The 26,207-nt window shown below is 35.2% G+C and overlaps 1 protein-coding gene across 2 annotated transcripts in view; it reads right to left on the minus strand.

The window, feature by feature from the left end:
- XRCC4 (X-ray repair cross complementing 4) overlaps nucleotides 1–26,207 on the minus strand; it is a 175,231-nt gene that overhangs the window by 47,022 nt on the left and 102,002 nt on the right. Inside the window, exon 7 of one of the 2 annotated variants that reach the window (XM_048932255.1) lies at nucleotides 14,081–14,225. In XM_048932255.1, coding sequence (XP_048788212.1) covers nucleotides 14,081–14,225 — 145 coding nt within the window. Of the gene's footprint in view, nucleotides 1–14,080; nucleotides 14,229–26,207 lie in introns of both variants that reach the window. The other variant, XM_048932254.1, reaches the window with a different exon arrangement.

Consider the following 26,207-nt stretch of genomic DNA (forward strand, 5'->3'; position numbering starts at 1 on the left):
GGAAAAGAAAAAAAAAAAGACAAAAACCCTGGGACACGTCTGGCTTAAACATTCACAGTAAAATTTGGATTTGCTGATTATATCCCAGCAATATCTTGTCTTGCACAAATTTCTGTCCAACTAAGAATTAATTTTAGATACTCTACAATAGGCTTCTAAAATTAAAAACAATAATAAACAACAAGAACCTTAGAGAAGACTTACAAATTCTTCTCTGCCAGCAGATCCTGAGAATGCAGGTGTAGAAACTGGTATGTCAATAACACCTGTAAGAGCTTACAAAAGATGAAGGACGTTGATTATGTCCTGTCACTCTGATGATTTTCTTTAATTTATTTTACATCACAGAGTCCAAGTATGAAGAATTTCCAAGAATACAGATATTGTCATCAAAGTTTATTAATCCTCTTGAATACATGTGTATTTCAGAAGTTTTCAGTTAAAATGTGACTTCACACTACCAACATGATTCAGTATATTTGGTTACATATAAGTTAATACTGGAAATTTTTTAAATCTCTGAATGATATTGCTCCACCAAGAAGAAATGAAATCATTCACTTAACAATTGAAATGGCTATTTGGTATAAATATTTTCGAGTAATGTCCAACTTCACAAGCATCTGAAATCATTAAGCATGCGCAATGTGGCCTTGCATAGAGCTCTCATATAATCTAGAATTAGCAGCTAAGCTCCATGTCTCTATCCAGAGAAATTTCTAGAAAAGAGGCTCAGAAACTCTGATGAAGCTCAAATCAAGATAGTTATAAGCTCAACATAAGTCACGTAGTGAAGAAACCATTTTCTTACAAATGTAGATGAAAAGACTTGCCTATTGGATGTTCAGGATGTTAAATTATACACAACCTGAGAGGGTGTACTATGACTTTTTTCCAAATTGATCAGATTTCAAATATTCATGTGGAACTGAGGAACTATGTGGCGTCTCATGCTGAATCTTTACTAGATGAATCAGATTGTTCATTGCATTTCTTCAAAGCTACCTACTTTTGTTGATCAATCTCACAGAAATTTAAGCAGGCATGTTAATCAAACAGGGCTTACCTTCCCTAGGACCAAATTTAAACTCAGGTGAAATAGTTGGTCAATTTGACAGCATTTATGGGGCAGAGTGGACTTCAAAAGCTAGTCTAAGATGCTAATTACATGGTTAGCTACTGCATCCAAAAAAAAAAAAAAAAAAGCAGCTGTGGATATTCTGGATATTCTGTTTGTGTTTTTACCTTGTTCATCTAAATATTTAATTGAAATTACTCAGAAAGACAATCTGTCTCCTCTTACTTCCCAGCTCTTTTGTACATTTTATGGATGTCACATTTTTTTCTGGCAGACAACAGAAATCTTGTTACAGGAGGCAACATAGTTTTGTAAGAACATACCATTGAATAATAATATTTGGAGAAGTTAGGTGACTGCAAGTTAGCCTACACACAAGTGCACGTTTATGTAGACAGTGGTAGGCTCCATATCTCCAGACGATTTTCTCAATTCCACATCAAATTGACGAGGTCTAACAACTGTGGAGTTTTTAATATGAAAAGCACTTGTCAACGTGACTCAGTCAAGGAACATATTTAAAAACACAGAACTCAATTACACTTAGGATGTTGGTGTCTTGCTAAGGGCAGCAATTTCAGGTGTGGCAGAAAATTGAATGCTAATGATTTAGAAGTCCTAACTAAGACTCAGCTTTTTAATGAGAGGAAACAGCATTCAAATAAGTACCGCTGAATGTTTTAAAACTAAATGCCGTGCTTAATCATTGATCAGGACAGGAATGTCTAGCAAAGATGTGAAGATGTGAAATAAAAAAGTGAAGAGCTAGCTTAGATTCAGAAGGATTCAAGTCATTTGAAAGGCTTGCATTGAATATTCAAACTTAAACAGACAATAAAATTTAGGCCTGCTTATTCTCCACAAAAAAAAAAACCCAGATACTTAACGTTACTAACACATGTATCCCTTAAATCTGCACTTCCTTTCGCTCACATATTTCTATACTGAATAAAGATATGTCTTTAGGTTGGTATGTTGTGAAGCTTAAAAGGGTTTTGGTAAATTCTTCCCAAGAACTCATTGTGGCTCAACTTCATTCTTAAGGGAGATTTATCACTGATTTCTTCTAGGCTTGCTTCCAAAGTGTTTGAAAAGTATTTTCAGTGTTCTCATTTTGAAGTCTCTTATTGTAATGTTAGCTGTAAAAACTCCAACAAGTCAAATGCTAGCACAGGAAGATTCACATGCTGATACAACAAATATTATTGTATTCATTACAAACTGTCTATAAATTAGTAGGTTTTCCAGAGAGATCTCAGCAATAGAAAGGTTAGAATTATTGAAGAAATAAAATTAGGTGTTTTTTTTTTTTTTTTTTTTTTTTTTTTTTAAATCTTGGCAAAAGGAGAATATGAAGGGCACAGGACTCATTGCAGAACTGGGAGTGGTGCTCAAGAAACCATGAAAAAGTGCCTGGCTAACATCATCTCAGACGAAACATTGACTTTCTTCTAAGTGTAGTCTAAGAAAGGTTACAACAGCATCAGAAAAATCTCAGCTTCACAGATCATGTCGTTAGAGACATTGTGAACTTAGGATTGTGGTCTCTGGCAACATCCCACATCAAGTCACACTGAATACACAGTCTAACACACATTCCCACTTCTTCCTTGAGGGTGATGTCTGACTTGGTATTACAGCACAAATAGTGCAGATGCATATCAAACATGCACATACACACCTCTGAAGTGCTGTGCCGAACAGGAGAGAGCATGAATACAAATAGAAGACTGAGAGGTCTGACACAGAAGAATGAATAAAGTGTTACAAGGCTGTTAGGCATTGCTGAACTTTACTCCATTACTCCATCACTCCATTATCATGATAATCCTCTTTACAATTTTTCTCAGTACCTTGAGATCTCCTTCAGTTTTCCAAGACATCAGCTAGCATTCAATTAAACGTACTGAGTCTAAGAGCTGGACAACATAATGTTGTGTGAACATAGGTGTGTCATCAGAGCCACGGGTGAACTGTGTGTTTCACTAATCATTCAGCGACTGTTCGTCAAGGGATAAATAGGACACTATTCCTCTGTGGCTTGTTGGCCCAATTAACCAGCACCATTCCCAGCTTTGGGAAGTACAATGTGTATAAATTTATAAATAAATATTATTTAGATATTTGCCAAAATTACTTATACATATCAAAAGGGAGATGGGAGGTGGATGAGGCTAGGCTGTTTTCAGTGGTGCGCAGCAAAAGGACAAGGAGTAATGGCCTACAACTTGAACATAGGTATATCTGTACTAATATGAGGAAGAACTTCTTCATGCTAAGGGTCTTGGAGCACTGGAACAGGTTGCCCAGACAGGTTGTGGAGGTATTCAAGTCCAGGCTGAATGCCTACCTGTGTAACCTATTGTAGGGTACCTGCTTTAGCAGGGGAGTTGGACTCAACGATCTCTTGAGGTCTCCTCCAGCGCCTGCAATTCTGTGATCCTGCATAATGATAGTAAGTAGTGCAAAATGGATATATACTGTAGCATGGATGTTTTGCTTCTTTCTGCTCCTCCCTTGCTTCTCTCCCACACCATTAGCACTGGTTATAGAGATACTGGTTTGAAAATTATCCTTATACTAGTCCTTACATTTCTCTGACTTGCATCAATAAAAGCTTGGTGCTTTTGGTAGTTTTTGTAACATTGAATCTGGGGCTCATAATGTACTTTGAATTCTTTTAAGGTGTCAGAAGGGAACTCATGTTGATATTTTATTTACATTTGGAGATCTTCAGGCATTACTGTAGCTAAAGAGATGCATAAATAATGGGTACTCTTTGTATAATAACAGAACCTTCTCTAATCTGAAGCTTGAGTACATCTTGCCAATGACAGAATCTGAGCAGAAAAATAATTCTACATACTCATGACTGCCAGGAAATTAAATAAGTATATTCCTTGCAGAAAAAAAAAAAAAAAAATTTAGTGGTATACTTTATCCTAAAGACTTGAGAAGTTTATTTACATAAATACATATTTTTTAGCACATATTATAATTAAAGTAGAATATGTCCAGGTAGGCTAATAGTTATCCAGGCAGCAAGCCGAGAGAGACAAAAACACAGTCTGGCTGTTTCACAACACTACAAGAAAATTATTGACATGATTTATCATCACTTTATCTCAGTTTTACACTTCTGGAACTTCAAGGCTCAGGGAGCTGCAGTGGAACATTGAAGTGATAAATCAAGTACCATATTCCACTCAGTGTGAAAAATAATCACTATGAAAATATTCTGAAGTGTTCCATAGGAATCTGAGGAGCAGACGGGGGAGCAATTTGAGTGGGGACATTTTAATGTAAATCAAGCGTTGATAAATGCTTTCTTCCTGTAGACAAATAATAATCCAGAAGCAAAATGATCACAAACTTTAACAAAAAAGTTACCAACATTTTCAACAACTTTCCCACAAATAATTTTCCTAGGTAAAGCATCTTTACTCTGCGTTATCTAGAAAAACTCAAAATAATAGGTATCATTTTAAAATGTAAAAGAAAGATCGGTCACCTTCAAGTGAAATTCACATATTAGAACTCTCATCTATTTCTATAATGGAATTATCCTCAATAAAAAAATAGCATTTACATACACGTTTGAACTTTTTTCTGTTTTAACTGTTATTACTGTAATTATGCTAAACATACAGAATGAAATATTTGTTTCAATGGCTAGACTATTGTTGGATTTTAATTCATCCTAGTATTTGATGTCTTTTGAATTATTATTTTAGCGAACTTCTGCTATTTAATATGCATTATAATGTTGACTATTTTGGCTCATCTTTTATGAACACTGAACATTTTCCCTCAGTTTGATTCCAAATCAGTATTCACACTTACAATAGTTGCTAATTAATAATAGCTAGTCAATAATTGCTCATTAATAGTTGCTAGTTAATGATATGAACAAAGTATAAGCATGTAATTAATTCCATAAATGTATTTTTATTTTCAAAACACTGTACAAGCTGGAATGATGTAATAGCTACATGAAAATTATTATGAATAGTTTGACAGCTGAATAAAGTAAGGGATTTATTTAAGTGCTATTAGTTAAGAAAGTCTTCTAGTGGTATCTTTGTAAACAAGGATATTATTAATCCAATGCTGTACATCCTGCAGCTTTTAAAAAGGTCTTGTTTTTTGGTTATCTTTAAGGTAATTGAAACGGCGGTAAATTTTTTTATACAGCTATGAGGTTAATTTGACCAATGCTTTCTCTTTTTAGATGTGCTACATACCTTCTCATAGATGGCAGAACTTATCAAAAAGATACCGGTTAATGTCGTGCTGAATCCTGATGCAAGTTGACAGAAACAGATGAGCTCTGTCAATGGACCATGAAAGTGCATTTGCTCATACCATATGTATTAGTCACAGTGTATAAATTCACGAGTATTTATCCGTAAAGACCAGATTTGGAAATGTTCTAAACATTATTGAAAATCCCCTGCCATGGATTTTAGATATTAATGTACTGCTTTGCAGAAATACATATACATGTGTAATAAAAAAGTAAATGCACAGTGTCCCCCACCATGCTCCCTCTCGTCTACCTGCTCATTCCTAGTGTCATTGCTCAATCTTTTCTACACTACTCTACAGACTTTTTCTTGCTCCTTCTCCAAGTCATTTTGAAAGACCAACCTCTTCCGTGAGGCAGAGGATACAGGATTAAAACAAAACTCATCATAAGTCCTTTTATTCAGTCCTTTTCCCTTTGGCTTTTCAATATTTTTGCGCTATATTTCAAGCATTTTGGAAAATAAAATCATTTGATGTCTGTATCTTATTCAATTTCAATAGCATATTTGGCAAATATGAAACAGTAAATCTTATGAACCTCACATAAAAGGAGGTGGACAGAAAGCCATAATTACTGAGTCTTCTTGATATTATACACTATATACTGAAGATCCAGCAGATTACTTAGTCTCTGTAATATTTCTTACTGGCTGGATTTAGTTGTTTATCATTAAGAGTAATCTGTGAAATTGAATAGATAAAAACAAGTAGGCCATTTACACATGGCCTTCATAGTTTGAGAAGCAAAGTCGCTATTTGACAGGTAAACTGCATGGATTTAATCCTGCGGTTTTCATACATAGGAGCAAGCACTTATTTTAACATAAAGAAACAGAAAACTGTTGCTACTCTAACTGGTAGCCTTGCAGTTTTGCATTACTAAGATGGGACTCTTTGGAGGATGAAAGCAAGGAAGAAAATATAATTCTTTATTAAAAAGCTACATACAGAGAAAGGACATCAAAAAGATGAATAGCTTCATGCTCTGAATCCCACTTCTGAAAAGTCAGCACAAACTGAGCAGAAGCTGAGCAATTGCCTCAATGGAACGGGAGAATTTGCAAGTATTTATGAAATCATTTCCCAAATCCTACTTTTTAAAGTACTTTTCTGTATAAGATTTTCTCCAGAATGTTTTCTGCAATCCATAATGAGTTAAAACAATATTTATCTTCACAGACAGTTATTCTTTTGCTTCTCACATTAGAAAACAGACAGGAATTATTTAATAACATTAAAAAAGGAGATATTTAAAAGAAATAATCTATGGTGCTAAGATATATAAAAAAACCAGCATACCTAAAAGAGATTTCAAATATAAAATGTAATGCAAACATCATTATGTTGTAAAAACAATAATAGAAAGGCAAGAGAACAAACACTGTAGGTTTACCAGGTTTACCAGAAAGGTAGTAGGAGAGCATACCATTTCCATTCTTCAAGTCATCCTCTTATAATCTCACAGCTACCAGTTTCATTAAAATACATTGTAGATTAATCGTTTGAGACATATATGTCACCAGATTTGGCACAGCAGTAAAATGCTGCTCTAAAGAACGTGCCCTGGGAAAACACAGGGTACGATCCTGTCAGCTGCACAGAGTAATAACTTATCCATCAACAGTCAATTATTAGACTATTACTAGAGAGAAAATTTGGTGAGATGTGCTACAAACTACAGAGATGAGTGGCTTTGCTCAGGAGAAATTGCAACCTCAAAGGTCAGCAGATAATGCTTGTTTTTCTCTGCCTCAGGCTTTCAGCCTTCATATTTTCCTATCTTTCCCTTGGGAACAGGGTGAAACGACAACGTGGATATCAATTCCTTGCACTTTTGATGGAAATAAATCACCCCTTCCCACATGGATTGTGGAAGAGTTTCTAATTATCTACCATTCGATTAAAACAAAGACAGAAATAACGGGGAGGGAAAACAAAAACTGAATACAGTGTCACCTAGGAGAAAGCAAAGGTAACAGTTCTATGGTGCATTTATTTCTGCCTTGTTCATTCCAGACAGGTATAGAATTACGTTAGATGTTTTGCTAATGCTTCTTTTTTTCTTTTTTCACAGACATTGCTATGTGTTTTAATCAATGATTCCATTCTTTTGCCTCTGACTACACCCCATTTTTGTACTGCCACAAGACATACAACACAGGTAATGAACACAGCCCTTCTCTTCACTCAAATGTTATGCAAGATTAAATATTTACAGAAAACTGTTCAGAAGATTAGTATCACTTCTCAGAGCTCCCATGGGGCCACACAAAGTTACAGTACAATCTTTAATATTCATGTGGGGTAGTCAAAACAGTCTATATGGTAGGACTGGTGATCTACTGCTCCTTCCAGTGGCAAGGCAAAAAAAGGAAGGAAAGAAAACACCCAAAACTTAGTGAAATCAACTCCCTTTTCCCTCAGGAAAGGCTGAGAGATCTGGGTCAGTTCAGCCTTAAGAAAAGAAGGCTGAGGGATCAGAGTGTATAAATATCCGAAGAGTGAGTGTCAACAGGATGGGGGCCAGGTTCCTTTAGAGTTGATTAGCAACAGAACAAGGGGCAACAGGCACAAACTGGAACAAGGGAAGTCCTGTCTGAACCTGCAGAAAAACTGCACTGTAAGGGTGGCACGGCACTGGCACAGGTTGCCCGGAGTGGTTGTGGAATCTCCTTCTCTGGAGATGTTCAAGACCTGCCCAGTCACTTTCCTGCGTCATTTACTGTAGTGAACCTGCTTGAGCAAGATAGTTGGAATAGATAAACTCCAGAGGTCCTTTCTAATCCCTACAATTCTGTGATTCTCCACAGAAATTATTCCTGTTCTTCTATAAGGAAATACTAAACATGAGTGAAACCCATAAAGGACTTAATTCAGCTACTTGAAATATTTCTCATTTAATTGACACATTTGATTCTTAAATGAACTTGACTGTTGTCTTCTGAAATATCTCTTAACCTCTTTATATTGCAACCTAAACGATTTAATTATCAAAAGCTTTCTAAACACTGCATTTCATAAATTTATGATGATAGCAAAGAGCTCATCACTCCAGAGGCACTACAGTAATGCACGTGTGCTTACACTGGTGATTACAGTCCTCTGTCTCACCATGCAAAGCTCTGCCAGTTCTTTCCAATTGTATCAAATAAATACACTTACTGTATGAAAAAGTGGCAGGTCAACATGTACTATCAGAAAGGTCTTTCTTTACCCTTGGCAACTCTGGTGTTAACTTTATACTCCCCTTGGACCATGGGAGGTTATGGTATCGCTTTCGGTGGGAACTAAATTTCACTTGGTTAAACCTTTACTGGAAAGAATTACTTCACATGTGAGACAGTAATACTGATGTCTATCTGTAACCCTCTGGGAAACCCAAATTCCACGACAAATCTATGTTTTTGCTACCTGAATCATAGGTGGTGGCAAACCACATTTTAAATAAACTGTATGTTAGAGCTTAAAAATGTGACCCTCAAACAATAACTCACACAAACGCAGACAGGATCTCATGGGGATTCCTGGCAAACCACAGGCTCTGAGTGCTTTTAGAGGGGAAGGGGGTTATCAAAAGAAAGACAAATCTAACTTCTTTCAGTGCTATAATATAAAGCTGAAAGTTTTGTTGGTGGTGTTTTTGCTTTTTTTTTTTCCAAATAAATTATAGAATGGAGACTACAAAATCTTTCAAAAATGCAGAAAGAGACAGGAGCATGAAAAGAAAAAAAAAAAACTTGTTTATCATTAACAGGTAAAAACTATGCAGCTGATCCTACACACAATTACATGCGTGACTAACTTTAATAGACCCTGAAGTCAAGCACAAACCCTGAACGTGAAGACCATAACAATCTTATTTAAAAACTCAAAGTAAAAATGTCATTCTCACTTTGGCCTCCCCCAGTGTAGCAGCTGATGGCAATTCAGGTGGCACAAAATATCCTCAGCAGCTCAAGGCACTTCCAAGCACCCCGCCAGCATTCTGTCCTGCATCTGAAGTTATCTTTACTTTCTTGACTCACTTTGTGGTGAAGGTACATAATTCCTTCTGTTACCCACTTGCAAAATCTGATTATGATGTTTTCTTTCACAAAGATCTTTCTGAGAACTTATAAATATATGGTGATCACTTCAAGCTCTCTGAAAATACTTAATTTAATACTTAAAATATTTACATACAAATACTTCTGTATTTGTATGTAAAAGAAGAAAGACTTGCAGTACTGGTGACAACAGCCTTCTCAAATTCAGTGGGTTAATGGCTACAACAAAATATTTCAGAAAAATCAAAAAAACTGAAGGTAAGGGAATGTGCCTCTTTTCTTTGATGTAAATGTAGGCCTGACTGCAGTAGTTATTCAGTGTTGTCAACCAAAGCAAGAAGAACTATACCAGCAGCAATCAAATTTAAATACATTTGGAAGAACACAATAAAAAAATAAGAAATTTTCTGTCTCATCCAGTAAAAGTTTCCCTCTAGGACAAACCTATGTATGAATGAGGACTATATATCTTAGATCCTTCAGTAGTAAAAAATAACATGAAAAAGTTTTCCTTATTTCTGATTTATTTTTGTTTCATACTACAGACTCAGGCACTGAGTCTGAGTGCCTGAGTTCCACTGCACTCTATTAGCTCAGATAAGACAAATTTTAAAAAGCATTCTCTATCTAATGACTAAGCTTAATTTATAAAATGTCATAACTTTTTTTTTGTCATCATCTTCAGTAGGTATTACGTTTTCACAAATAGGCTTCAACATTTCTGAGCAAAATTATTTTAGGAGTAATCAGCTATAGACAGGATTCAAGCTGTATACTTAAGCCTTTATATTACATGGATATTCTGGAGAGCTAGTTGTGTTATTCATATGCAGTCCCCTGAGAGATTTGGGTAATGCATCAATAAGCGTAACTTCTAAATGTGAATTGGGATTGCTTTTATTAATTTTTCTCCTCCAAGTATAAAATGCAAATCATGAAAAGTAGAATTTGCATCTTAACTTGCCTTACATATTATCTCTGCTTAGCACCTTAGGAAATTGCCAGATATTAAGTGACAGTCAAAGCTTCACAAATACCATCACAATTAACTGGAATAAGCATAATTTCATTTTACTTCCTGACTCAATCACACTATGAACTGTAAGACTCATCCTTTGTTGCATTTTAAAAATGCATAAATTGTGAGCTATAGTTTGACTTCTATCAACTATAAGTAATGTCTGTCTGCCTAAAGATGCATTTGCTTTCATAATATCTCAGATTGGAAAGCAACCCACTATAAAGACAGATAAATCGGCATCTCAGAGGTTCAGTGGCCGACTATTTATGCTGCATTTATACTTCAACCTGAAGACATAATTATCTCAGCAAATAATTTAACAGTTAATTTAGCAAATCTTGTGGCACAAATCCTAGCTCAGTTGTCTGCTGATCTCGTGGCTACACTACTTTCACTAATCTTCATATTATCCAAGTTTTCTTAAACATTTTATTTAAGCCTTGAATAAACTGTCAAAGTAATAATAGATGTCTATATAGACAAACACAATTCAACTCCTCTTTCTGCCACTGTACCCACACACAAAGCGTGAGAGAGACAGTGCTCCTTTTGCCCTAATTCCTGCGTTAAACAATTTTTATTTGCATTCTTTTCAGAGTTCTTGGTCATATCTAAGTATATATTTTCATTCCATAAGACTAAATAATTGCCACGTACCTAGCCTCAGAATCCATATATCTAAAATATTTGTGGAAACAGAATCCCTTCATTTGTCATGACTTTGTGTTTACTTAAGATGCTTTTAACTTTAAGCATAAATGGTACTTTCTTAGCAGACTTAACAATCCTAGAAGGAATAAATAAAATTTAAGTTATAATTCCTGTTATGCGATTCCATGATGACTGTGTTGAAAAACACCACAATTAAAAAAATAAATAAATAAATAAATTCAAGAAATAGTGAACCCTCAGGTCCTCATATTCAGTTTGGAAAGACAAAAAGAATATAAGACAATCTAGTTCTGCAAAGAGGTATTTTTTTCTTTTCATTTAGGGTCTTGTATCAACTGAGTTATGCTCTAATAATATAAGGGCAACATTATGCACTTAACATTTGCTTTGTAATTGCTCTTTCATTGCCTAGCAAATATGAAGCAAGCACTGGTGATGTCAGAAAAACTTGCACAGAAATCACAACTAAATAAGCTTTAGTTTGTTAAAGTTTGAACTGTGGGATATGACTTTATCAGATAGCACCTTAAAGTATTTACATCACAGGTAAAGAATCAAATCCTTCTGCAGGTCTGTGCAGGAGAGTTCAGAAACATGGACTCAGTCGTGCATTTGTGAAGGTGATTACAATCTGTCATTTGATCCTTCTGCCAAACAGAATTGCATGTCGTGCTTCCAAGATTTGTGCATCTTTCATGTTTGTGATGGAACATTTCCAAAGGTGAAGGAGTTAACTTTTCCCCTTCAAAACAGACTGAAGTGGTCTGCTTAGATTCATAATTTTTCGCTAAGTGACACAATACTAGAAAACATTTAGGGCAAGACCTCAATGTACCACAGCTTGAGATAAAACCTTTCATGTCATGAAAGATTTAGCCATCTGTGAGTAAAAATTACGGAAGAAGCTTCATAAAAGTAGACATCTGTACTTACAAACTGGATTACAACACTAATTCTACATTTCCCTACTACTGACAGGCTGAAGAGAAGTAAGAGGAGTTATTAGACAAATAAATTGGTTGAATGCTTGATTAGCAGCCAACAAGAGACATAAGATGAAGTTCAAAAACCAAGAACTGAACATAGAGAAAAATAATCAGCTTACTTTTGTCCTGGTAAACAAAGGAGATCCAATAATTTCTACCTCTGTATTTTTAATTAAATGAAAGATTCAAAAATGTATTTTAGTACTGAGTGATATAACATTTGATTTCCAAGTTTCTGAGGGATCAGACAGAAGCATATGGATTTTTATCATTGGAAAAACCTTTGTAAAAGGTATGTCACAAGCCAAAACTGAAACCTGGAGTGTAAAGCGGTTATTTACAATATGTGTGAAATGTAAAGCAGGGACAGAGACCTGGTAGAACGAATGTCTTTTTTTACTAAACCCTACAAGATGACTAATTGTGTGGTAGCCAGGAAGAACCACTCTTCAGATTCAGCTTTGACTTGATTTTCTTGATTTTGCAACCATATTAGAAATGCTCTACACAGAATAAAAAAATCTAATGCTGCTCTATTTCTCTAAAATTTGCCTAACTTAAAGGAATTAAAACAAAAACATATCATGTCAGTCCTTCCCCAGGGCACAGGACTCAGAAGATTGCTCAGCCCAAGGCATTTTTGTTCTCCTTTGTGATCATTTGCCTCTGTATGTTTTCCCTTCACAATCGATACTAAAAAGAGTGAAATTGTATTTCAGGCAAAGACAGCCAGAGTCTCAAAATCAAACTGTCTGACTGCATGCAATTGGCAAAGAGTGTAGCTCCTTGAAATATTCAAGATTCTAACAGTATAGAAGTCTAGAATTTGATATTTTTCTAAACCATTCTAAAAACTAATATTCTTTTACTAATAAAACAGAACTGTAACTTTAAATATTCATTGCCAGCATCAAGTTACATTCTTTTAAGTCAAAATAAGATAATTCTCTTGCTGATTTAAACAGAAATCTTTGCTAATCATGGGAAATGTGTTTACAGTCTATCTGTGTCTATGTCTGTTTAAAGAGTTCATTACACATTGCATGTTATAGATAAAAGGGTTAAATAATAATTTTCAAAACTAATTTACCATAGATTTTAAAAATTATCCATTTTTGAGGAAAATACCACCAATCAAAGAGTGGCTCTGAGGTAATTCTATGCATAAACCCCACTCAGGTCATGTAAAAGTATCTCCACATGTTAAAAGTGACACAGAAACAAAAATATTTTTATCAAGTGTATAAAATCTGACCCACTGTGTTGAAGAGTGATTTTTTTTTTTAATCCCAAATGATGTTACTTTTGAAAGAAGTCTATATGGATCTTTAGAGATAGTACTGTGAATTTATTTCCTCAGAAATTATAGACAATATTACAGGATCACTGAGGTTGGATGGGATCTCTGAGGATTCTTCAACCCAATCTCATTTCTCAGGGCAACCTCAACCAGAACCGGTTGCCCAGTATGATATCTGGCTGGGTTTGGATTCCTTCCACAGACAGAGACTTCAGAACCACTCTGAGAAACCTATTCCTCTGTTTGATCATCTTCAATGTGAAGCAAGACAATCCTAATTCCCACAAGACAACTTAGCTCAAGATCCCCAGCCTAGTCTGATGCACTAAGTGAATTTTTCTGTGACTGTAGGGTTACGTGGTAATCCACAAAATATCACTTTAGTAGGCACCAATCTATTTGCTTAAAATTATATAAGTCACTTAAATGTATCTTATAATCATCACTTCAGAGACGTTCTAAATGGAATAACTCCTTGGGCCTGACTACATTTAATCATTCACACCTATTCAAAGCTGAATAGATGGATTTGTGTAAATAACTACAAAAAAAAATGCCACGAAACAATAATTAGGTACCCTGAATATTGTGAAACTGCACAAGAAAACACAAAAAGAACAAGTATTTATAGATGTAGTAGCACCTCAGTTTGTTTTGAAAATGACTTACTTTTCCTTTGCCAGCTTTTCTGTCTCATAAGTTGCTATCTTAGCTTCTGTCCCAGCAGGATTTATTGTTCTTTGTCTTCTCTTTCGTCTTGGAGCAGTACTGATGACATCGGGACTACCCAGTAGGGAATCTCTTCGTTCTGGTGCTGCTAAAAAGAAAAAGGACAAAGTTGACCAAAGTCCTGAAGATAAAATACTAAAGGAGAATTCTTAAGCTATTTTTTTAGAATTACTAAAATCACTATATTGCTAAAATGGACTCCAATTGGATAGCAGTTGCTGTCAAAACAAAGTGATTATATCAATGAAAATTCATAAAGACCAAATTCAAATTAGAAAGATGAGCTTCCTTTGATACCTTTGTGTAATCAACGTAAGATGAGCAAGTTCGGACTACAAGCATACTGCTAGTCTCCTGATGCCTCCTTTTAGATTCTCAGGTGTCCCACAGAGATATTGTATAGATCTCAGTTTCACCAACTTGAAGTTAGTCTTTGCAATCTACAAATTAATTGAGTACATGCATATAGAATGGGAAGAAAGGAGACTGGATGTTTTACTTACTGTATGGTTTTGTTCAGAATCCCAGATCTGGACAGTGCACAATCAGAATGGAAGAGCATCACAGAATTGTTGATATCCATTAGATTAAGTCCTTGAAAGAAGCTTACCTTTGTAGTCAACTACTGTGTTTTGCTATATAATAGCCATTCAGCTACCACAGACCACAAACCCATAAATCTTTAGGGGTTCTGCTTTTCCATCCTGTAGACAGAGTGGACAGCCTGCTGTATGTACACAGAGGCAAGAAATCACCCAGCTGGAGCAAACCACTACATAAAAGTACTGGTAAATAATTTTTATTCCAGTCAACACTTGCTAAAGTGCTTTTATTTGGTATGCTTGCTTTAAAAATAAAATCTTTAGTTACTTTGAAATTTAAAGATAATGACATCCAGAGAAGCACGCATTTCAACTGAAATATATCACACAATAATGTAGTGACTGAGACTGATGCTATTATGGTAACTTTTATGATTATTACTTTCTGTGTGTTTTGGGAAGATTTAATCTTCACATGGGTGAAAGTCACCATAATTTGAGATTCTGTATTGAAGTCTTTTACCGAAAGTAAATAGTAGTTTCTAATTTTCATTCCTTTAACATTTGTTGTTCAGCAATACTGAAACTAAAAGAGGCAGAAAATATTCAATAAATATTTTTTGCATTTCTCAAAAAATGGTGCTTCTACGAATATTGCTAAATGGAACATGCAGAAGCTCCCTAGAGCCAATGAAAGTATTGCTTACTGCTAAGCATATGCTTAGGCATCTGAAACTCCTTGCTTTTGCCAGTAGGAACTATATTTATGCTATACAGACTTACAGATCGTTGTAGAGTGACAACAAGCATAAGGTGACATATTTCCAAAGTACAAGATAATTAATGAGTTTCAAAGTCCAATACATACAAGGCATGCTGCCTATAATAAATGTTGAAAAATGTTAAATTACAACCTAATCCTTTCCACTAATCTTTTACTAGCTATGCATACTTTTCCAGTGCTAACTGTTAAAAACATGTTCATGGCTGTTAGTTACTATGTAGTTGCTAGTTATTTACAGCATGCTCAGGGTTGTATACCAAATACTTATACTAATACTATCACATATATTGCAATTTCAGTTCCTAAAGTCAGCCTCTTCTTAATTAAGATACATAAAATAGTTTACAGGAAAGAATCGTGCATATATCAACAAATTCAATTAGTTATCACAGCTCATATCCTTGCTTGTTGCTGTTCTCCTCTCAGTCTCTGTTTTGTTAAAAAGTAGATAAAAAAATTAACTGCATATGCAAAACTAACACAATACTGATGCTAAATAACGCCTTTGTACTTCTAATTGTGTAATAGATAATGGTGCTTTGTAGACAGGTACTCATGCTCAGGATTGCCTAATGTTTTCTTCAACTGTCCCACTGATGTTCATGTAAAGAAGATGAAAGAAAAATGTCAGTCTTTGCTGTAAAATGCATTTATTTCCCAACTTCATGTTGGGAATGCAATCTCACGAATAGAAGAAGACTGGCTCATGCATAAGCATTCACCACCACAGTCTTTTTTGTCTTTTTGCTGTATTTTGTTTTTTTTTAAGCCAAGCTACCTCTATGGTCAGAACCACTAATAGAAAGATGACATGCACTTGAAGCTTAAAGTATCACACATTATCATAAGACTTTAAAAACATACCCACTAGCACAGCCTGGAAGTGAATGCCATTAAGGGATTCATTTATACTACTTGACTAAAGGCCAAAGAAAGCTTCAGGAAAATGTTATTTACTACTTGACACAAAAGCATTTGGAATAAAGAGATACATCTTGAATATAAACCTAGTTTTTCATTCTGAAATCTTCTTTCTGTCTAAATTTCAACACCATTTTAAAGAAGTAAATATCCTTTTCTTCTCACTAAATTAGATTTCTTATTTCGAAATTATACAGTTGAGTATGAATTATTATTATACTCTTGAGAAAACCTGTATCAATTTCTACATAGGAACAAGTGCTGTATGATGAAAGTCAGTTAATAAATGCTATAAAACAACAAATGTTGACCAAGAAAAGGAAATGTTCCAAATATAGCATACCTCTTGAAGGTGAATAGTCGAAAGAAGACAGATTGACATGATAGTACTAGGGAAATACTGCTTAAGCATTAAAAGAATATCTATGCAAAGGTTTAAGATTTCAAATAAAAAAGTTTTCTATATTCTTTGACAGACTGAGGGAATTTTTAAAAAAAGCCAAAAAACTGAAAACAGAAAACACATCTTCTGCGATGCAGGAAAAATGCCAGTACTCGCTCCAAAGGGTCAAGAGGCTTGGTTCTCAGAATTGTGCACCCATACACAACTGTTCCGGCCAGCCCACACTCCATGCTGTAAACGTGGCTCTACGTGCAAAACTGCTTGCCTCAGCCAGCACAGAGCAAAATCCTTGCAGCAGTGAACCTGCTAGCAACTAGATGGGGCAGACAACTCTGTTAGCTGCCAGGACAGAGGGCATGTCTGAAAACCTACAGAGAGGAACAACTTTCTACATTTTCCCACTAGTTAAAATAACTAGAAGTAAGCTTCATGTACTATTTTCACATTATTGGGAAACTATCAGAAAAGGATAAGCATCTCATATCAGAATTAGATCTCTATAGATACAATATAATTATTACTATATACTATATAATTAGATCACTATAAATACTACAAATAGTTTTGGACTGCTGTCATCTCTGGTTCAATAAGGGAGACCAAGCTTGCATTTTTTTCCTGTAAAAGAGATGTTTAAAATAGCTGAGAGAAGCTCAGTCCAGGTCTGTAATGTCATAACAAAAACCTCACAGAAAAACAAAAATGGTAACTTTATCTAGACACATACTTTGGAGGAAAAGTAAATGAGTTGCCAACGACTCTTGAAAACCAAAGGCATTTAGACATGAAAATGTGTAGTTCAGTTAAAGGTACACAGTCCAGTTGTATTTTAAGATATTTATTATCTCTCAGGCTCTTGCATTTCTTTATATTGCTATGCAAAAGTGATCTGTCAAAACAAAAACAAAAAAACTTCCAATCTATTACATTTACCTATTAACTCAGAAAAAAAGCACCAACTCACCTTCATTCTTTGTACATCATCACCTGTAATGAAAATTCTACAGCTCAGATATGTCTACTTGCTCACAACAGTACTGAATGGACGTAAGAAAGTAGAATTCAGCCCTTCTTTGATTACGAGTTCTAATCTAATTAAAGGACTAAAAATAATACTGAAAGCTTGGTATACATGGGAAAAGGTAGAGCAGAATTGAGCAGAATTTCAGCAGAAACATTTTACATTTGAGTAATCTGTTTGCCTATAATGATTTAGCTTCACATATGCAGAAAATACATTCTCAACACCTGAGTTGCTCCAAGAAAGTAAAAAGTTGTTGTTTATAAGAATTTACACATAAGAAACACAGCCATGGACATAACTTTCGTGCACATAACTTCCTATCAGTTCATTCTGTTAGATTATATTTAAGATGTAAGAATGGATCCCCAAACTTTAAGATTTCATTTAATTCATTCATGTTACCCAAAATGTGTTTGCACTGCTATGCATGCTTAGCTGAACTCCTCGTAGCTTCAGATTAATACCATTCTAATTGAACTTGAAAATCATCTATTGCTGACTTTTAATGCAACACAGGTGAAAGCAGAATCTGGATCTTTCTATTTACTGTTGAAGATGACATCAGTGTTCTCATTTAGTATTTCACCTCTTTTATTGTCTTTTTGCTTCAAAAACGCTATGGTTTTGACGATCTTAAATACTGTTTTTTTTTTTCACTTGGTAAAATTGTTTTTTCTCTTAATGTTTGTACCCCCCAGCCTGCTGAATTACATTAGAATGGGAAATGTCTTTTGCAAACAGAGCCCTACAGTCATAAAACCTCACAGAATTAGTTCCCAGGCTTATAGAACTGGACTGATTTTAAGTTAACCAGTCACTCCAGAAACAGGGAACACTGAATAGTAAAATGTACAGCCTACTGCCATCAGCTTTATGTTATTGAATTATCAGGACAGATGACCATAATTCCAAAACCAATTAACAGTGTCAAATGAGTTCAAAGAAAATATGCATTTCTGGCACAGCCCACTAAATAAAACTTATTTAGTACACTAACTTGCTTTGCTAACAATAATTGATGTGAAGTTAGAAAAAAACTTTTCTATCTGGATTGGAATGGACAGGAAGAATTAGCAAAGGATATGGACACTTCATCTTCAAGAAAAGAATGATCTTTTATTTAAATCATACAGATGTTATACACAGCAATACAAATGTTATACAAAGCAATACAAAAGTCTGCCAGTTTTAAATTCTCTTACGAATGAAAATTTACCCAATTCATTTTCCTTCAGAATAATAAAGACTCATTCCTTCAGGGTACTAAGGACTTACAAGCAGTTATTAAAATTTCTTCACATTACCAGACATTAATGCTATAGGTCTCTAAGTTCTTCTCAGAGTCCTCCTGTTAATAGAACAGAATTTCCTGCTTGAATTCCACCTAAATGCAGGTAGCTGATCAACCAGATCAGCTGATGTGCTGATCAACTGGACTTTCAAACCCTGCTGTCTCTCTTCAACACAGCAGATGAAATTACTCAAAACCAGTCCCTTGATCGAGGATCCTGGTATTTTCTTTATGGCATTTTTTTTTTAGAAAGCCACCTACAACAATTAATGCTTCTTCTCCTTCTGCCCTAGCACATTATTGGCAGCAGATAAACTGGCCTGAAAGCAGAATTCTCACAAAACAGCCACTGAAAGTATGCTAGGTCTGTGTGTGACAGCTGCTACCCAAGCCACCAAATTAAAAAAAAAAAAAAAAAAAAGGCAGAAGGGGAGCAAAACTCATCACTTTAATCCTTGACTACAGTGTAATTATGTGGTTTCTCAATCTCAGCTTAATTCCCAAAGGATCACCATAGCTGATAATAATTAGCATCTCTTTGACATTCTCAGCAGAGAGTCTCCTAAATGAATGGGTATTGAAATGAATGTGTCTGACTGATGTAGGCAATTCCTATAAAGTAGGATTAAGTCATTTCTGACAGACAATTTAGGAAATACTACTTCTACCTATGCTAAAATTATCCTTTATGACACATACATTTTGGACATAATTTTCACAAGGAATAGATCATACAGGTTACACAAAGATCCCAAATTACAGACTGATATTTATGGTTTGTACATATGCTTCAGTGAAAGTAACAGGAACATGTCACTATTTCAATTTTATGAAAGTAGAAAGAATCATTCTCCAGCCTTTTTTTTGCTCTACTTTATATTTCATTCTTTGTATAAATTGGCTATACTGCACCGTAATCCTCTGGGGCCTAAAGGCTGTTAAGCCTGCAGTTCTATAAATTCTCTGTCAGTCAGTTATTAACATTTATTTTTACAAAGAATATCTCCATGGGAAGTGTTTATGAAGACACATTTTAAAACAACTTCAGCAAAAAGTTTAGATCCAGCTATACAAAATTTATAAATTGTATCCAACTCAGTACGGAAGTTTACATTTCACCCTGCTAGACTGTATTACCAGTGACAACATATACCACGTCCTCTGCAAAGCATGTACTCTTGCTCATGTCACCGTCTCTCAAAATCTTTTTTTCTCTTACAGTTTAAATGTCTGTTTAATTAAAAAATATTATTTCAAGCCTTTAGGGAAACTTCTCATGTTTTAATAAAAATCTGGTTGAATATGGTTTACTTCTTATTATTTATCCGAGACTGCTCAACCATTACTAGCTCACATTGTCTTGAAACTAGATGGCAAAAAAATCAGGCTAAATTTTACAAGCAAATAAAAATTTTGGCCAGGATGAGAGAGTCTTTTTCATATATCAGAACATGAGAGGGCAAAATAGGAATGAGCTTTCACCAATACCGAAGAATCTGAAATAGCTCATTAACTTTAATAATCAAAATCACGATCCCTAATAGAAAGTTTTCTTTTAAGAACACTTTGATACGGGATACTTTAATGGATCACACGTGCTTTAATAGAAGAGAGATTCATTTTCAATTATCCTGAAAAATATATGTTGCTACAAATACTGTAGTAAAGTCAAAATTCTAAGAAAGTCACTTGTTTTCAACACTGTCAAAAGTTATGATCTATCAGTGATGTAGAGTTCTTGAAAGTCCTTATACATAGCCTATGAAGATGTCTCCAGCTCCTACATAGCAGTACTTCATTTACAATGTAACGGTGAAAGCTTTATAATATCTTTAAAAATCCTCTGAAATGAGTCACAGGTAGATGCTTAATTAAGAAGTTGTGAAAGCTAAGAGATTGCTCTTGCAATATCTGAAGCCTACTAACGATTAAGTTGCTTTCCCTGCTTTATTTTTTCTGGGTGCTTGAGAAAATCAATGGCACTGCTGGTGACTCAGATGCTGTTGTGGTTTCTGACTGGCCAAAGGCAGTTTGGTAAAGAGTAAGGCTGCTCAGCAACAGCATGCTCCAGCCTTTCAGTATTCCTCTGGCACTCCAGATTTATTATGTGCAGTTTTAGAAATGTTTTTCCATCTCTTGCCCTCAAATCATTTTGAAAACTGTACTGATGCTGCCTGGTGAAGCTCATTTCTGTTCACCATGCTTGGATATACAGTCATCTAGCATGCCAGCGCATCCCAGCTCAGGCAAGAGCATTAAAAAAGTCTTCATGTGTAAAGGCTTTGATGAGCTCACTGTCCCGGGTGTGTCTATTCACTGCAGTCATTCTCTGGAGTCCCTGGATGTCCTATTTGGATCATCTGTACCACCCAGGGTGGAGGTAGGAGGCTTCTGAATAGCATTCCCAGGAGATATTAAAAAACAAGCAGGTCAACTAAATGAAACAACAAGTCAGATAGATGGAAGAATTAAAAACAAGAAGCTAAGAAAAGCTTTGGAAAAAATGTCTGAGCTGTGATTCTTCAGTTCAATGTGATGTAATTGGAGCCCAGTGTAATTTCTCACTATGCACGTAAAACATACACCTCTTGACTGAAATTCCACCCAACACTGGCATCACTGCTGCTCTACTGAATGTTTCTGTTGTCTACAGCTAATATTGCCAACTTCACCCAGATGAACCTAGCCCTGGTTGACAGCGTTGAGCTTCCAAACATCACCTCTGAGGTTATCCCGTAAGTCAGATAGTATGTCTTACTGTGCCAAACCCCTAGCTGTATGCAGTCCGACATTTGAAAGCTGGTCCAACAGAAGAGTTTGAATTACAGGTCGTTCTATTTCTTGTTTACCAACTTTAGATCAGTAACAGATTTCTTTGTTAAGAGATCACCCTACTAACCGTTCTGCGGAATGGTAAATTGTAATGCTATTTAGGATACATGTATAAAATACAGCTGGCTTAGAAGATCATCATCTTTACACACTGTTCTTTATTCACAGAGGAATGTGAATAATAATGCTAGGGATATCTATCTACTGGGTACTGAAGACAGTCTTGGAAAAACAGAAGTGCAAACTAAGGTCATAACCTCTATAATGACCTGAAGTGGTACCACAGTGCTTTGAAATAGTTGGAGCTTAGAATTCCATGCCATGGGAATGCTTTCTTTTGCCATTAAACAATTTTTGAGGAAATCAATACTTCTCAAGGGAAGCTACAAGCTGTAATAACTCCAGAAAATTTATGTTTTCATGGTGCTGGCATTTTGCATTGAATAAATTACTAACCTCTACCAATAACTGTATTGTGTAGTATCTTCTAGTCTACCCTCAGATTTTTTTCAATTATATTATAAATTCCATAATTGGACAGTACAGGTATTTTTGCTTCAGGTTCACTAATAGTGGAAAAATCTAAAATAAGAATCTGTATTTAAACATGAAATTTAACTCCACATAGCTTACTACAGGTTAGTAGTGAAGTACAGTAAAATCTACACAAAGACTATATTCAGTTCAGAAGCTATTTTGCCACTTATGGTATACAGAGCATTACCTAGCAACATAAATAATGCGTGGTTCTATCTGTTCTTTTTGAGAGACGAGATGGATTTCAACCTTCAAAGGCATTTACTCTAAGAGTTTATACCAAAAGTGACACAAGCACTATGTCACTTCATAAAGATATGCATTTAATCTTGGGACCCCAAAACAGCGACAGCAGAAGTGTTCCTACATGCAAACATACATAATTAATGATTGGAGAAAGCAAAATGATTCAAAATTTCATCTTCAGAGGAATGACACTGAGAAAGCATTAGAGGAATAAAAAGGAAACAAAGCATCTCCTGCAGTTTACACAGTGGTTCTGTATCACTAGGTACTGGAAGTAGCCAAAGATGTTTATATGCTTGATGGCACTTGAGGGCGGGAACGCTGGAAGCTGAGTCCTTTGTGGAAGAACTGGTGAGTTCTGGAGCAGGAAGGCATGACAATCTGGCCAGTTTGGTGAAAACGCATTCAGTCATGAATAAACTTTGGATCTAATGGCCTGGTGAGCTGCTCCAATGGCCATAAAGATTCTCCAGCATGAAAAAATGTTGTAATAATCTACCTATCAATGACAACAGAAAGGAGTTGAAAGAATAAAGTCTAACTAACATAAATCAAACAGTACTGCTGACAGGATTAAAGGTCATGCCAGTACTACAAACAGTGAAATTGAAAGAAGAAAAAAAAAAAACAACTTCATGAAGATGAAACTGTCTGAAGTACTCAGTGTCTTGAATAATGAACTGAAATGTTGGGAATGCTTTGCTTTAGCATACTCTTCAGTGATGACTACTGAAAATTTTCAGTGAAGCCTGTAAGATTTGGTATTGCTTTCTTTTCTATCTTTTCACCTTTCCTTTTTCTCACTTCAGTACATTCTGAGAGACAGAAAGAGTATACTGAGGTGAATGACAAAAGGTCCCAAGCCCAGAAAGTGACTACACAAGGCTCCTGGCAGAATTACAGCAAGACTCCAGATCCCTGTCTTCTGAAAGATTGTTTCACGAGAAGTCGGTGCTTTTTCTAAAAATCTTATTGCAAAAGTGATTTCTAGAATATTTATAGCATGCAATTTTGTATAAATATACCTTTTGTCTAAATTTAGTAAACTTATTTTTATTGTATATATATTTTCTTGTTGTACAATCAGCAGATACACCTCCAAGCTCTGGCACAAATTTTTTAATGTTTGCTATGAAACAAGAAACTGACCTGAGATGCCAAATGTCATTCACCAAGAAAAAAGTTCTATTTACAACACTCTTCCTCGAAACATTTATTTCTATTGGAATAAACAGAAAACCCCCACTAAATCAAAGAAATACCAAGAATATTACCTAGAAATTGCTGTTAGTTAGCAGCTTTTTTCATACACTGTTCCTAAAAGGCTTTTCATGCTGTGAATTCAAAGACGGCATTTAAGATGTCATTATGGCATGTCTTTATATACAGCTGCCATTAAGGTTTTATAATGGATTCAGAAATGATGAACATAGAAGGTGCATGTGTCTCAGTCAGACATGACATTAACATTTTTATGCAGATGCACTGGTACAATTTCAATCAACATCACAAGATAATTTTGCCATGGAAAATGCTACCGATAATTTTGGCTACTCTAAGAGGTTCTGAGAATATATTTAAACAAATTTAAAGATCTCAATCAGTACCTTGAGTGCAGTAATACGTTAATATCTATTATAACACTGAGCAGTGCTTTTGGAATCTGATAAATATGTTTAAAAACATTAATATATAGCTAACAAACATTAATCAATTAACATGTTTTAATCAGAATCAAATAGGCTGGTTTAACTCATCACAACTTCTATTTTTATTTAGAAGCTTTCAAACACTTAAAACACAGTCTCTAAGACACACACATGGCACAACTTTAAATTTGATTCATCATTTATTTTTCACTATGAACGGACTATAATACTTATTATTGGACTCAGGACTGGCATTTACGTTCTGACCCAGGATGTTTTTTTTTTATCTATTCTTTGGACACTGGCAAAGATTTACTGATTTGGCTGAGCTGCGCATGAATGCAAAGGTCACCATAACGGATCCACAGCTGAAGACGTAGTCAAAAAAGAGCGCATCTTCACACTTCATGAAATTGTTGATCAAATGCATTCTTCTTGGCAAGAGGAAAGATATTCATGGAAACTGTAAAGGGCAATGATGGTGGAAGACGATGGCAAATAGCTTGGCCCCACGTTGGTCAGACAATTCAGATACATGGTCAGGATGCAAGGCAAAGTAATTGTGTGATAATAATTGTGTAAATCACAGCCAGACTCACTATAGCAAACTGGCTTTTGCTCCCTGTTATTGACTAACTCCAAGATGGTCTTTAAATATGGCAAAAACTCCATGCTAAAGTAAGAAATAGGATCCTGCCCTGAGCTCTGTTAGAGTTACATGTATCCTTCCCTAGTAGTCAGCAGGGCTAAGAGTGAATATGCAAATTCTTTATTAAAATGGGAATGGTAGATTGTTGATTACCTTGTACACTAAACCCAGTTGATAATACAAAACTGCGTTCAAGTCTAGGATACAAGCAATTTTCTCCTGATGAAGAATCCTTCTGCTAAATCTATCTGATACTCGCACCAGCCTTTTGCAGCCTGCAGCAACAAGAGAAATTATTCAATCACAGCTTGCACTGGCAAAGCTCAAGTCAATTCCCTTACTATTCCCACAGTAAGCAGTGATTCTACAAAAAATAGAGTATCTATATATAGGGAAAACATATCATTGCTTAGTATTTTAGGAAAGCTCAAAAAGCCTGCAGAGAAAAAGATTCTTCTATATTAAATACATTTTGAAATTGAATTATACTGAGAAATTCTTGTGCTTCCTTGCCACCAAAAATTAATTTAAATTTTTAAAATCCTGTGTAGATTTGAACACTTCCTGACATTGCTCCTAGCAGCCACTCTAATGATAAGGAGGTTTCATTATGAAAAGTAATACAGTCTCTCTGTAACTAAAGAGAGCTTGGAGAAAACATGATTTACATAAGTGATCCTTTCCCCACTGAAATACTGAGATTATCAGAAGAGCAAAACAGACGATCAGTGAAGGATAGGAACCAAATAAATCTCCATTATATAAAGAAAAAAATGGATGCATGTAAATCTTTCAGACTAAATGCAAAAACAACAACAACAACAACAACAAACAAACAAAAAAAAAAGGAGATTTTTTCCTTTAAGAGGAAAATTACCTTTGATCACCTGTGAAACAAAAGAGGAGAGGAAAGGGCAGTATGGCAGAATCTACCTTATGAGATAGCTGAAAAGGCATCCAAAAATTAATTCAGAAGTAGCAATGCAGATAACCATAGGTTCTAAAATCTCCTTCTGAAGACACAGGAATAAATAACACACATAAACCATCAGATTAAGGAAAAAAAATAATCAGAATGCTAGAAATAGTGGACAATTTACACTGACAAACCGATCTAGGCTAAGGAGTTTTTTTCCCTTTGACAACCTGCTACATAGAGAACAAAGAGGCAAATCACCATGTTATAAGC

The sequence above is a fragment of the Lagopus muta genome, chromosome Z (genome assembly GCF_023343835.1).
Source record: "Lagopus muta isolate bLagMut1 chromosome Z, bLagMut1 primary, whole genome shotgun sequence".
NCBI lineage: Eukaryota > Metazoa > Chordata > Aves > Galliformes > Phasianidae > Lagopus > Lagopus muta.